We start from the raw sequence: 13,780 nt of genomic DNA, 5'->3' as shown, positions 1-13,780 counted from the left end.
GTGTGGATGGATGTAACTGTGACTGAGAGGCTGAAGGAAATCCCCATTTAGGCCTGGTTTATTGATTTACCCTCTGTTGCTCTTCAATACCTGGGGAATAGAACCTGGTCCCCTTAACCTCCAGGTGACAGGTACCTGGTCTACTCTGGTTGCAGAAGAAACTTTACCGTCTCACCCTTCCCTCCTTCCATGTCCTAAGGACTGTCTGGTTTTCCTTGCAGAATGCCTTGGGGCAAAGAGAGTACCCAGTCAGCCTCAGGCTGCCTAACTCAGGAATAATCCTTCCTTGTATCTGCTAGGGTGCTTTGTGATCTGAGGAAAGAATAAAACACTTCTGAAACTAGGAGGGACTCTATAAATCTTCATTTTAAAAAAGGAAACTAAGGTCCCAATAAGGTTAAATACTAATATTTTTCCCCAGACCCTCCAATTCCATCAATGTGAGGAACCCCCTATGTAGAAACTCCCTCCACCAATATAAATCAACAATTCATTCATTCTTACAGTTGTCTGGAGTCACAGATGGTGCGTGTCAGAAGCAGGACATGAACCCAGGGTCCCTCTGATTCCAAGGCTGGCCCTTCATCCATTAAACCCAGTGCCTTGGAAGTAATAACAGTAGCCTCCATATACAGATTGTCTCAAAAGGCTTAGTTCAGTTTTGAACTGTTAACACTGAAAAGCTTCATGAATTCTTAAAGCTGCCCTAAGATTTTTGACACCCTCCATGAGTGGGAAACCTGAGGCCTGGAGGTCACATGTGGCCCTCTAGGTCCTCAAGTGCAGCCCTTTGACTGAATCCAAACTTCACAAAACAAATCCCCTTAATAAAAGGATTTGTTCTGTAAAACTTAGACTCAGTCAAAAGGTGGCACCCAAGGACCTAGAGGCCACACGTGGCCTCAAGGCTGCAGGTTCCCCACCACTGGACACTACTTTGAGATTCCAACCTATTTTCACAACCACCTGACCTTTATAGAACTCTGTAAAGTAAGGATTACAGGTATCCCCATTTCACAGATGAGAAAACTAAGACTGACAAAGGTTAAATTATTTGCCAGTGTCCAATCAGTCCCAACTTGAGTCTTTTGGCTCCAAGTATGGTGCTCTTGTCTCCACACCAGCCTACCCCTTTAATAAGAGCTCAGACTTACAGATGACTTCAAGGAATTTTGAATTTCCTTCTGATTTGAGTCACACAACAATTTTGTTCACTAGGTGAAGTTATTATTAATAATCATTTTATTGATAAGGAAACTGAGTCAAGAGACTTGTCTTAAGGTCCCATAGCTATGAAGTATCAGAGTCCAGATTGGAAACCAGGTTTCCTGATCCCCAGGTCAGCAGTCCATGCTGGGTTTGCAGAAATAGTCAGTATCCTAATCTCTCTCACCCCATCCTCTTTCCCCTGACTTCCTGGGGTGGAGGTGTGATCTGACAGGCCAGAGATGGGCATTGGAAATTCATAAGAAGGGAAGGGAAGGTGATGAACAATGTTGTGTTCATCTGTCATCTACTCTTCTCCACCCCAAGTAAGACCTGCGAAAAAGAAGTTTACTGAAGCCTCCTTCCTTCAGCTGTTAAAGCTGCTAATGCACCCAGAAAAGTGTCAGCAGAGACTAGAGCAACTCGAGGAGGAGGAGGAGAAAAGACTCTTGGCTTTCTTCTCCTTCACCACTAAGGTCCCTCTAGCCCCTGTCCTCCTGGATGGGGGCTGGGAATCTCAGGCAAAGGAGGATGAATTGGTGCCAGCTGGAGAGAGGGTCAGGGAGGCAAGTCGGAGTAGTGAGGGCTCAGCAGAAGAGAAATCAAATTAACAACTCTTTCTCAAAGGAAAGGGGGATGGATGGTGTGAGGGTAGAGACCCCAGCACCAACAGTACTAAGGGGGAGCTCATGCTGCTACCTCATCTTCCAGGCTTTGGGGAGCAGTAAGAGCTCTTGGTGGGCAGCTAGGTGGCACAATGGTTGGAGTACTGGACTTGGAATCAGAAAGACACATCTTCCTAAATTCAAATCCAGCCTCAGACATTTACTAGCTGTGTGACCCTCAGCAAGTCACTTAATCCTATTTGCCTCAGTTTCCTCATCTGTAAAATCAACTGAAGAAGGAAATGGCAAACCATTTCCTACAGTATCTCTGCCAAGAAAACTCCAAATAGGGTAATGAAGAGTCACAACTGAAATGATTCTCTAATATTATTGTCTAGAGGGAGGTTCCATACCTTGGAATTTCCCTATAGTAATAAGTCTTGTCTCTGTCCCCCTATATATCACCATGTGAAAGACTCTGAAGGAACCACATCAGAGGAGCTGGTCTAGGTGAACCCAGTGTCTCATGCCTGACAGAGAAGTAAAGCTTTAGTCTCTCAGCCCTACAAAGTGCCTCCTGTGTGACTGGTCTGGTGGCAGAAAGATTCATGGCAGCAACTGTTCTGCCCCTACCACACCCCTGTCAGACCTGAAGTCAGGGCTGCCCCCACCAAAGCAAGGTCCCAAAAGTGTCTCCCATCAAGGGAGATGATGCCTCATCTTGATGGGTTCCTTACCTTGAAAATCCTGATCAGTCCCTTCTCTGTAGGTTAACCATAAGGGATGGGCTTCTCCCCAAACATACCTTGGGAAGTATCCCATTGTCTCTCTTTTTCTCTTTTCCAGACAATGGCTACCGGGAGTGTCTTGCGAATGGGAGCTGGGCAGTACGAGTCAACTACTCTCAATGCCAAGAGATCCTTAACGAGGAGGTATAATTTTCAATCAGTTGATTCCCTGGAGGATGCACCCTAGACTGGAGCTGGGTGGAGGAAGACTAGAGGACAGGGAAAGTAGAAAGGGAAGTGGCTCAGAGAGGAATGGAGAAGGAGAGAGTATGGAAAATGAGGGAGTTAATCATAAAGGTGAGAGTTTGACACCTCATGAGTTCAAATCCTACTTCAGCCATCAGCAGTGTGAGCATGGACACATCACTTAACCCTGTTTGCCTCAGTTTCCTCATCTATAAAATGAGATAGAGAAGGAAATGGCAAACCACTCCAGTATCTTTGCAAAGAAAACCCCAAACAGGGTCACAAAGAGTCCAACAGGACTGAAAAACAATCAACAACAACAAATAGTAAAGGATATTAACAGCGTAGAGAGCACTGAGAGTTGGCATCAGAGGACCTGAGTTTGAGACCTGGCTCTTTTATTTACTACCTGTGTGACCTTGAACAAGTTGCTTAACTTCTGTGGAGGTTTCGTTTTCCTTCTTTGTAAAATGAAAGGGCTGGATTAGATAACTTCAAAGGTTTTTTCCAGATCAAAATCTGTGATCCCATGATAGACTATCTAATTTAATCTTTCCAAGATTAAATTATATTTAATATATATTATATGACCTTAATATATAGATTATATGACCTTAGTTTTATAGACAGGCAAACTGAGGTGCAGAGAAATTAAGTGACATAAAAACAATAGTGACCACAGCGTACAGGGTGTCCCAAAAGTCATAGTGTAGTTTTAAGCTTTAATAATCTAAAACTGCAGTAAGACTTTTGGGGAACCTCCATACTGTAAAATTATAAAAATCATATTAGATTATATATTATAAATTCATTTAAAATATATTATACACTTATTAAAATATATTATAAACCTTATATTACTAACTTATTTAAAATATGTTATAAACTTATATTACAAACATATTTGAAATATTTTATATTACAAACATATTTAAATGTATTATGTTATTAAGTTATAACTACCATAGTTTGCACAAAGCTATGCATATCTTATCTCATTTGATTTTTACAATATGACTTCAAGAAAGGTGATATTATTATCTCTCTCCATTTGATAGATAAGGATAGTGAGGAGGCTGAGCAAAGCTAAGTGACTAGTTCCAGGGTCACACAGCTAGTAGATATTTGTGGTTTATGCATTCCAAATCAAGAATGCTATTTCCTGTGCTCTAGCACCTTTTTTGAGCATTATAATAAATGGGTAACAGTATCCTCACTGGAATGAGTTACAGAAGAACCAAAGTCAAAATTCAAAAATTAAAATCAAATTCAGTCATAAGTACAGCTGGGTTCCAAAGCACCTGCACAAAACACAGAAATCGTGTGGTTTTCATCTCATGGTGGAGATGCAAATGATAAATCTCCCCTAAGTAGGAAAAGCATTGAACTTTTAGAATCAAGAAATCTGGGTTTGATTCCCGGTTTTACCATTTTTTGATTGTATAGCCTTAGAGAAGTCATTCCCAGGGCCTCAAAATTTCTTCATCCATGGAAGGAGAGGATTGAATGAAATAGTTTCTGAAGTCTTTTAGCTCTGACATTCTCTGATTCTGTTTGACTCGTGTTGGACAGGAATGGTATTATGAGAGTAGAGACTTTGTCCTGAGAAAGATGAGTATATCTAGAGAGAAGATAGACTGGACCAGAAGGGAGGATCAATAGGAGAGATGGATGAGGCCAGTTGTTGGAATTTTTCTTAGAAAGTGGAAATAGGAGAAATATACAAGTTGTGGTTGGAAAATAATTATCACTCTCCTGAGGGGAGAGAGAGACATTAAAACAGTATCTCTTAGACATGGGTGGGATAGGGCATTTCAAAATCAGAAAGTAGGGGTCTTGGCCCAGTCTTGGCACCCAATGGCCCTAGAGACCCAGGAAAGGAATTGAAGGGAATTATAGAGAAGGAGGTGCTCTGACCCAGTCTTTAGGACAGACAGTCATCTCTGTGTTTAGTTTTCTTAAAGATCTCTGAGGACAGAGTGCCCTCCTTCAGCCTCCTTTACTGTTTTTGTTTCCTTGGCTATCCAGGAGTTCTTGGTTATATCCAAGCTAAATCTCTTCTGTTCTAATTTCAACTCCTTTCATCCTGTTTGGTTTTTTTTCCCCTGACATAGAAACCAGTTGTTCAGCATCACCTTCAGAGTCACCCATCACTGACTTGAAAACAGAAACTGATGATGCCCCCGAACCTTTTTTTCTCCAGGCTAAATGATCTTTCATCTTTTAACTTTTCTTATCACCTTCTTCTATGAGTAAATATATTTTTAACTAACCAAAAAACTTAGCTTGTCTGAGCTGAGAGTAGCTAGATGGTACAGTAGATAGAGCACTGGGTTGGACTCAACTTCCTGAGTTCAAATCTGACCTCAGATACCTACTAGCTGTGATCCTGGGCAATTCACTGAGCACTGTTTGCCTTAATTGCCTCATCTGTAAAATAAGCTGGACAACCACTCCAGTATCTTTGCCAAGAAAACCTAAAGTGGGATCACAAAGAGTCAGACACAACTGAACAACAATGATCCTGAGCTAGGCAGGACTACCTTAAATACCATATAGTCTATTAGGTAGAGTCAAATAGAAACAGCACCCACTAAACTGTATATAATGACTTAGAAAGCTACATATTACTATTGTCTATATTCTGTATATCTATTATCAGTTTTATGTTTTGTTAAACAGTTCCCAATTACATTTTTATCTGGTACAGGCTGTACTCAGGAATGTTGTGGGCCACATATGACCTGCGAGGTGAGAGTTTGACATCTCTCTTTGATACTAGTTTCTTTTTTTAATTTAAAAAATATTTTTATTTAAAATTTTGAGTTCCAAATTCTATCCCACCCTCCTTTCCTCCCCGCCCCCTCAGACAGTAAGCAATCAGATATAGGCTATACGTGTGTGATTATGTAAAACATTTCCATATTGGTCATTTTATACAAGAAGACTCAAAGAAAAGAATGAAAGAAAGTGAGAAATAGCATGCTTCAGTCTGTATTCAAACAATACCAATTCTTTCTTTGTAGGCAGATAGTATGCTTCATCATTAGTCCTTTGGGATTGTCTTGGAACATTGTATTGCTGTGAACAGATAAGTCATTTGCAGATCTTCATCGAACAATATGATTGTTTCTGTGTACAATGTTCTCCTACTTCTATTCACTTCACTATGCATAAGTTCATGTATGAAATCATCATGCTTATCATTTCTTAGAGCAAAATAATATTCTATTACAATCATATACCACAGCTTGTTTAGCTATGCCCCAGTTGATAAGCATCCCTAAGATTTCCAGTTCTTTGGCACCACAAAAGTTGCTGCTATAAATATTTTTTTCTACAAATAGCTCCTTTTCTCTTTTTTTGGATGTCTTTGGGATATAGACCTGGCAGTGGTATTGCTGGATTTTGACCTTAGTTTCTAGTCCAAATCCATCACTTTATAGATGGGAACTCAAGACTTAAGGAAAATGATTGTGAGTTTTGGCATGGCTGGAACACCTGGTTTCCCTACTCCCAGCTCAGGGCTCTCCTTATCCATCAATCAATAAGTGTTTGATTAAATGCATCCTGTGACCTAGGCACTGGTGATGCAGGTATAAAATTTTTTTTTTTTATCTTTAGTCCCAAGGAGCTTACAATCCACAACACTAAAGTTACTTCAGATTAAAGAGACCTACAATCTTTTGCCCCCCCTTTTTTCTTCCCAAGCTCATTGACCTGACAAGACAATGCTGTGTTGGTAGATTCTAACCACATTCCTCTCTGTTGTAGATGCCCACAAGCCATGATTTAGGGAGAAGGAGGGGCTGTCAGACAAGAGGAGGGGCAAGTGCAGTAGTTTATACAGAAAAGAGATGAAATCATGTAACCAGAAAACTCTAGCATATTTTCCAGGCTCTGGTGTTCACTTACCAAGTGCCCATGGGCCACCTTCCGTTTACATGGTACCTATCTTATAAATACAATTTTTGCACATTATCTCTCCTATTAGCTCCCTGAGGGCAGTGATTCTTTTTTTATTTTTTGCCTTTCTTTGTATCCCCAGCACCAGGCATATCATAGGGACTTCATAAACGCTTGTTGACTGATTTCCTTTCTTTGAGCTTTGCTGTCCTACGTAAAATTCGAGGGTTAGACTAGATTATCTTCCTGTTCTAAAACTCAGTGATTCTGTGAGTTGATCTGGAAGACTGACCAATGAGTCATTCTCAAGTTGTGGAGGACTCCTTCCCAAGGACCTAGCCTCCATCCCTTTAAATCTTTAGGTCTCTTCTCTTTGTATCCTCTCCAATTTCTCCATATTCTCCTTAAAATTCAGGGACCAAAACAGAAACAGTCCCTGCTGGCCTGTCAATCAACCCTTCTTTCAATCCTACCATCATAAACAATGAAAGCGCTGCCATCCACATCTGCTCTGCCAGCCGCTACCATCCTGCACGCTTGCTTAGCATTCAGTATAATCAATTAATTTAATTAGTAGAAGGACTATCCCCTTACACTAATTCTATCTATTTTAGCCCCTCTCTCCTATCAACTGAGATCTTCACCCCAGCCCTCTCCAAGAACTGAGAGGAAAAGTAGCCAATTAATTGAGCTGATAGGTTTCTCCAGCTTCTAGATCACCTTAGGTAAGCCTTAATTAAGTGTCAGTACCCCTGGGGTATTTCGGATAATAGATTCATGGAAAAGTTTGTGTGAAATGGGATTTGTGAAGATATAGGGAGGCCGGGAGACATTGACTGTAGGCTGGAAGACATTTAGCCCCATCACCAGCAGGGTACCAGACTTTTTGATTCAGTACCGCTCCTCTCTGGACAGCAACTGTTCTCTGCTCATTTTACATCAACCTCTCCTCCTCCTGCATCAATCCCTATGTCCCCCACCTCATCTCCACCCATAATAGCAGTCTCCCTCCTTGTAACAGTTCCCTCTAATCACACTTTTCCAAGCCCCCAGCCCTGCCCTACCACACACACACAGACACACACACACACACACACACACACACACGTACATGTACACGTACACGTGGAGGATACCCAAAGGGGGAAATCTTTGCTCATGTCCCAGTACTTACCTGTTTACTGATAGAGATGAGGGTATAAAAAACTCAGGAAAGATAGGTAGGGGAATGAAAATTTCAAGAAACAGACTGAGGGTGGAGGCACAGGGGTTGGGAGAAGAGAGGGAGAATAAGACAGGGAGAGAAGGAAGGAGGAAAAGGAAGATAAGAAAACGATCAAGGCTGAGAGGGTTCAAATGTGTCAGTGAGGGATGCTTAAGGGATCCCAGGATAGATAAGACAGAAATCAAGGATACGGGATTATTCTGCCTGATATAGGAAAATATGGCCTTATTGACCCTGATCAGAATAGGAGGGTGTAGGCAAACTGTTAATTCTGCTGCTCAGGTGGCCTCCCAGGCTCTTGAAGACAAGGTTGGTGTCACCCAGCAAGTCTGGCAGCTTGTATCTGAATTGGACAAGTTCTAATTGCTTATTGAATTCTGGTTGTTCCTGGCACAGTTAAGGGGCTCTGACCCCCAAGACCACCCTACTAAGAGGACACCCATAGTTGAGTTATGGCTCTCATCTCAGCAGCAATTATTTGCCAGTCTGTGACACTCCAGTACAAAAGCAACAACTGTTCCTTGGACCCATAACCCAGAAACCCAGAGGCCTGCCTCTGGCTCCAACTCTTTTTCTGTCTCTAGCCCTCTGTCTTATTTTTCTGTCTATCTCTACTTGTCTCCAGCTGTCTCATTACTCTTCCTTGACCATTTCTCAGATTATCTCTTCCACTGGATCTCGGGCTATCTCTTCTGTTGTAGTTTACGTTATCTTTACTGGTCTCTCCATCTATATGTCTCCAGCTATAGCTCAAGCTGTCTCTCCAGTTGTCTTGGACTGACTCCTCCATTTCTCAAATAGTTTATCCAAGTGTCTCCTTTGTTGTGTCTTTGGCTGTCTCTCTAACTAGCTTTGTGTCTGTATCTCGGACTGCCTCTCTGGTTATCCTGGGATAGCTTCTGATTCCCTCTTTAGCTGACTATGACTCTCCAGCTGTCTGTGTTCCTCTCCCTCAGCCTGTCTCACCAGCTGTCTCCACTCTGCAGACTGAGCTCAGAGACCTCATAGTTAATGTAACATGTTACGAGGGGGATATTGGATCAGGCATACTGATCCAGAGCTGACACTGAAGAAACCTCTTTCTCTTTACCCCTAACCCCCATCTACTAATATTGATGAGAATTGCTCTCCCCTTCTGGTTCTTTAGAAACAAAGCCTGTCGGCCACTCAGATCGTTGAGGGCAGAGAGGAAAAAGCCGAGATTTCCCATCTTAGTAGAACCACAAAGGCCCCAAGACTGAGGGAAGAAGAACTATAGGAATGACAAGCAGAATGCACCTTGGAGATCATCTAGCCAGACCCCTATGGTAGCTAGGTGGTACAGTGGTTAGACTACTGGGCCTAGAGTTGGGAAGACTCCTCTTCCTGAGTTCAAATCCAGCCTCAGATACTCTCTAGCTGTGTGATCTTGGGCAAGTGCCTTAACCCCGCTTTACCTCAGTTTCTTTATCTGTAAAATGAGCTGAAGAAGGAAATGGCAAACTGCTCTAGTATCTGCCAAGAAAATCCCAAACAGTGTCACAAAGAGTCAGACACTACTTAAACGACTCAATAACCACATTCAGTTTGAATTGTCCAATGTGTGGTTGGTGATGTGTGACCAGATATCTTGAAAGAGACAGGAGCTGAATTTATGTAGATTTGGGAGTGATCAGCATAAAGAAGACATTTAAATACACAGGCACTGATGAGGTCTCTGAGAGAATATTGATAGAGAAGAGATGAAAGCCTTCAAGTTGTTAACCTAAGGAACCCCAGGCAAGTTATATAATCTCTAGTTTTGATTTTCCTCATCTGTAAAAGGAAAGAGTTGGATTTTGTTGTTGTTCAGTCATGCCCAACTCTCCGTGAGCCCATTCTTAGCAAAGATACTGGAGCAGTTTGCTATTTCCTTCTCCAGCCCATTTTACAGATAAGGAAACTGAGGCAAACAGGGTTAAGTGACTTACCCAAGGTCACAGAGCTAGTGACTGTCTGAGGCTGGATTTGAACTCAGGAAAAGGAGTCTTTCTGACTCCAGGTGAGGCACTCTATGTACTATGGCACCACCTAGCTGCTGCAAGCCTTAGTTGAAGGCATCCCCTTTGCTTCTAGGATAAAATTTAACCCTAAGCCCTTCACAACCTAGCCCCTAACCTACCACTTCAATCTCATTACACCTTACTCCTCTTTGGTCCAGCTGAATGAACTTTTTGCTATTCCTTACACATGGCTTCTCCTCTCTTTGCACTGGCCATCCCCATACCTAAAATGCAATCCCTCCTCGTTTCCATTTCTTAAAATACCTTATTTCTTTCAAGACTCAAGTACCACCTTCTACATGAAGCCCTTCCTAGAGGCAGCCAGATGTCACCTTGGATACAGTGCTGGACCTGGAATCAGGAAGACCATCCAGTTCAAATCCAGCCTCAGATACTTAGTAGCCAGACAATCCTGGGCAAGTCACTTAACCACAGTCTGCTTCAGTCTTCTCAACCATAAAATGGGGATAATAATAGCACCCATCTCCCAGGATTGTTGTAAGGATCAAATGAGATAGTATTTTTTAAGTGCTTAACACAGTGTCCAGCACATAGGAGGCACTTAATAAGTGTTTATTTCCTTCCTTCCTGATATCCTCCAATCACTAGTACCTTCCTCACTTAACAACCTTATGCTTATTTTGTGTTTATTCTGTTATATTTATTCTGATACACACACACACACACACACACACACACAATGTGTGTTCATTTTGTAGGTTCTTGAGAGCAGGGACGACTTCATTTTTGTCTCTGTGTCACCATCACTCAGCAGCATGCTTAGAACAGTCATTTATTCAATGTATGTTCATTAAAGGACTAATGGAGAACTACAAAGCCAGAATTCAAACCCAACTCCTCTAGTTCCAAACCCATTTGCTCTCTCCACTCCACTGCCTTTCCACCAGAGGAGATTTTCTGCTGTTTATCTGGGCACCATACCACCCCAGTCTATTCTCTCCACTCCAGGGCTGACCTACAGCCCTTTGGGAATAACTGGGGGCTGAAGGAAGGATGAAAGATGACAGGGTTAGGTCAGAGCAGAGTGGAGGGAGGGGGCATCAGGAAGGCGAGCATTTTGTGTGCAGCAATGTTTATGTGCCAGGATTGGACCCTGATGGACAAAGATGGGCCATGTGTGGGCTATGGCAGCACAGATGCTATTATCCAGTGCATTTTTGATGTGGGCTTCTGGAAAATTTAATAAAACGAAATTAAGAATCAGGTCCAGACAGACTGTGATATGTATCTTCCGGATGCTCCCAGGCTCAGCCTCTATTACTTTGTGGGTCGAGAACGTTTCCATTGACATTAAGCAATTATATCTCCCCATTCTTCCTCCTACCACCATTCACACACACCCCACTCAGTCCCAGTTCAGTCAGTTGCCCACAATACTAATTCTCTGGGTTCTGGGAGTTTACTTTGCAGTCTTCTTTAGAATGTCATCCTGGAGATATTTCCCGGGATCCTCAGCCTGAGGAGTGCGCAGGGCTTTCTGGACTCATAGGGGTTAGCACCTGCTACCAGAGGTTAAGCTGAGCTGTTTTCTCAATAATAGGAATTAAAAATATTGAAACATCTTTTCCCTGTCTTCCTGTTTCCCTCTTGACTATATCATAAGCTGACTGGCCAGTTAGACCCACATTATGTCTTCAAGGTGACTGCTCAAAGTTGGGGAGTCATAAGGTCATTGTAGTTCAGTCTTTTTTAGTCATGTCTGACTCTTCATGACCCTATTGGGGGTTTTCTTGACAAAGATACTGGAGTAGTTTGCCATTTCCTTCTCTAACTCATTTTATAGGTGAGGAAGGTGAGGCAAGCAGGGTTAAGTGACTTGCCCATGATCACACACTATTAAGTGTCTGAGGCTGAACTCAAGTTCTCCTGACTCCAGGGCTGGTGCTCTATCCACTGTGTCTAACTGCCCCTAAAGACAATTTTTAACATTCACTTAAAAACTTTTTTTGAGTTCCAAATTTTCTCCTTCCATTCCTCCTTCCCCTCCCTCTTCCCTAAGATGGTAAGCAATTTGATATAGATTATAGATGAGCAGTTAGGTAAAACCAATTTCCATATTAGTCATGTTATGCAAGAAAAAAACAGACCAAAAGGAAAAAGTCATGGAAAGATATAGAAAGTGAAAACAGTAAGCTTCAATCCGCATTCAGAATCCATTGACTATCTCATGTGGATAGCATTTTCCATCACAAGGTAGATTAAGTGGTAAAGGACTGGGGACACTTTTCCTCTTTTCTACTTCTTCCTCATTTCCTCTCTTTTCCCTTATATAGAGAAAAAGCAAACTGCACTACCATATTGCTGTCATCATCAACTACCTGGGCCACTGTATCTCCCTTGGAGCTCTCCTCATGGCCTTTGTCCTCTTCATGCAGCTAAGGTAAGAAGATACTCGAACCATGAATGGGATTTATTGGGGACTTTGGAGACCACCAAAGTCAGCACCTTCCTTTTACCAGTGAGAATTCAGCACAGAGACCTTAAATGACATGCCCCAAGTCCTATGACGAGGAAGTCAGAGGAAGCATTCAAACCCATGTCTTCCTGACTTGAAATTGAGTGCTTCCTGGTCCTGGCTGGAACTAACATGCTCTGATTCTATCCTCCCACTATGCTCCTCTCAACATATCTAGGCACAAGTAGGTTAGAAAACGTATCAGATCTTAAAGGGAGAAGCATATCCCCCCAAAGCAGTCTAAATGAAGTAGGGGTGGGGGATGTGACCAACCTCCTTCACCTTGGCAAGGTAGAAGTGGGTGGGAAGAAATGGGTTGATTATCTGTATTTTAACTTTAGATTTTTTTCTAATAATAATAATAGATGCTGTATAGATGATAACAACAGACACTTTGTAATTACTAGCTATTACTATTATTGTTAGCAGCAACAATAATAATAACTAATACATATGTGGTGATTTAAGGTTTACCAAGTGTTTTACATATATTATCTTATTTGACCTTCACAACAATCCCATAAGGTAGACTTGATTATTATCCCTATTTGACAAATGGGGAAATGAAGGCTAAGAGTTTTTGCCCATGGTCACATAGTTTGTAAGTATCTAAGGCAGGATTTGAACTCAGGACTTCTTGACTCTTAAATCTAGCATTCTATTTACTTTGCCACCTAACTGCCTCATTCTGCTAAATCTCTTCTCTTTCCCAACTCTTTGCTTCTGTTTTTAACTGTTCAGCTGCCCTCATGGAATGGGGCAGGAGGAATGATACGGGGGCAGTAGTGAATGAGGCACTAATGCACTACTCCCAAGGGGTGAGATGGCTCTGCTTCACTCTCAGCCACCCCAGAGAGCCTTCCATCTGCTTTGCCCCCTCATCTATACAACCAGGGCCAGGTTGGTGGGTCAGAGTGAGAACCCCCTAGCTAGGAGCCGACTGCTAGCAGGGCCTTCAGCAGACTGGCAACAGTCCCCCTCAGACGTGTGTGTGGCAGCAGCACGCCTGTTGGCAGGGATGGAGGCCTCAGTGCCAGACACTTCTGTGCCAAGCCCCAGTCAGTACCACATTGCGATGGAATGGGATGAAAAAGGATGTGAGAACTGTCACTCAGAGCTAAGGCAGATGCTCCTGGTGAGGAGGAACGAAGCCTCCTGCCTCCCCATGACCCTAGAAACCAAGAGCTATTATTTGCCCTTTATCCTAAGGAACCAGCCGGCTCTGGCACAGAAGAGTCAATGGTGGGGAGCAATTTGGGGGCTGTTCTCTCTTAGTTCCAAGGAACTAGCCAGCTCTGGTGCAGAAAAGTCAATGGTGGAGGGGGACAGGAAAGCCAGGTTCCCTCATGTCTGGCATTGCCAACTTC

At 42.6% G+C, this 13,780-nt stretch overlaps 1 protein-coding gene across 2 annotated transcripts in view; it reads left to right on the top strand.

Annotated features, from left to right (window-relative positions):
• CRHR1 (corticotropin releasing hormone receptor 1) overlaps positions 1-13,780 on the top strand; it is a 95,997-nt gene that overhangs the window by 66,953 nt on the left and 15,264 nt on the right. For both annotated transcript variants that reach the window (XM_072645937.1, XM_072645936.1), the window contains exons 4-5: positions 2,658-2,743; positions 12,232-12,338. In XM_072645937.1, coding sequence (XP_072502038.1) covers positions 2,658-2,743; positions 12,232-12,338 — 193 coding nt within the window. The remainder of the gene's footprint in view (positions 1-2,657; positions 2,744-12,231; positions 12,339-13,780) is intronic.

Source organism: Notamacropus eugenii, chromosome 2 (genome assembly GCF_028372415.1).
Source record: "Notamacropus eugenii isolate mMacEug1 chromosome 2, mMacEug1.pri_v2, whole genome shotgun sequence".
NCBI lineage: Eukaryota > Metazoa > Chordata > Mammalia > Diprotodontia > Macropodidae > Notamacropus > Notamacropus eugenii.
Note: the sequence above shows the minus strand (reverse complement) of the source record. Positions and strands in the feature narration are given on the sequence as shown.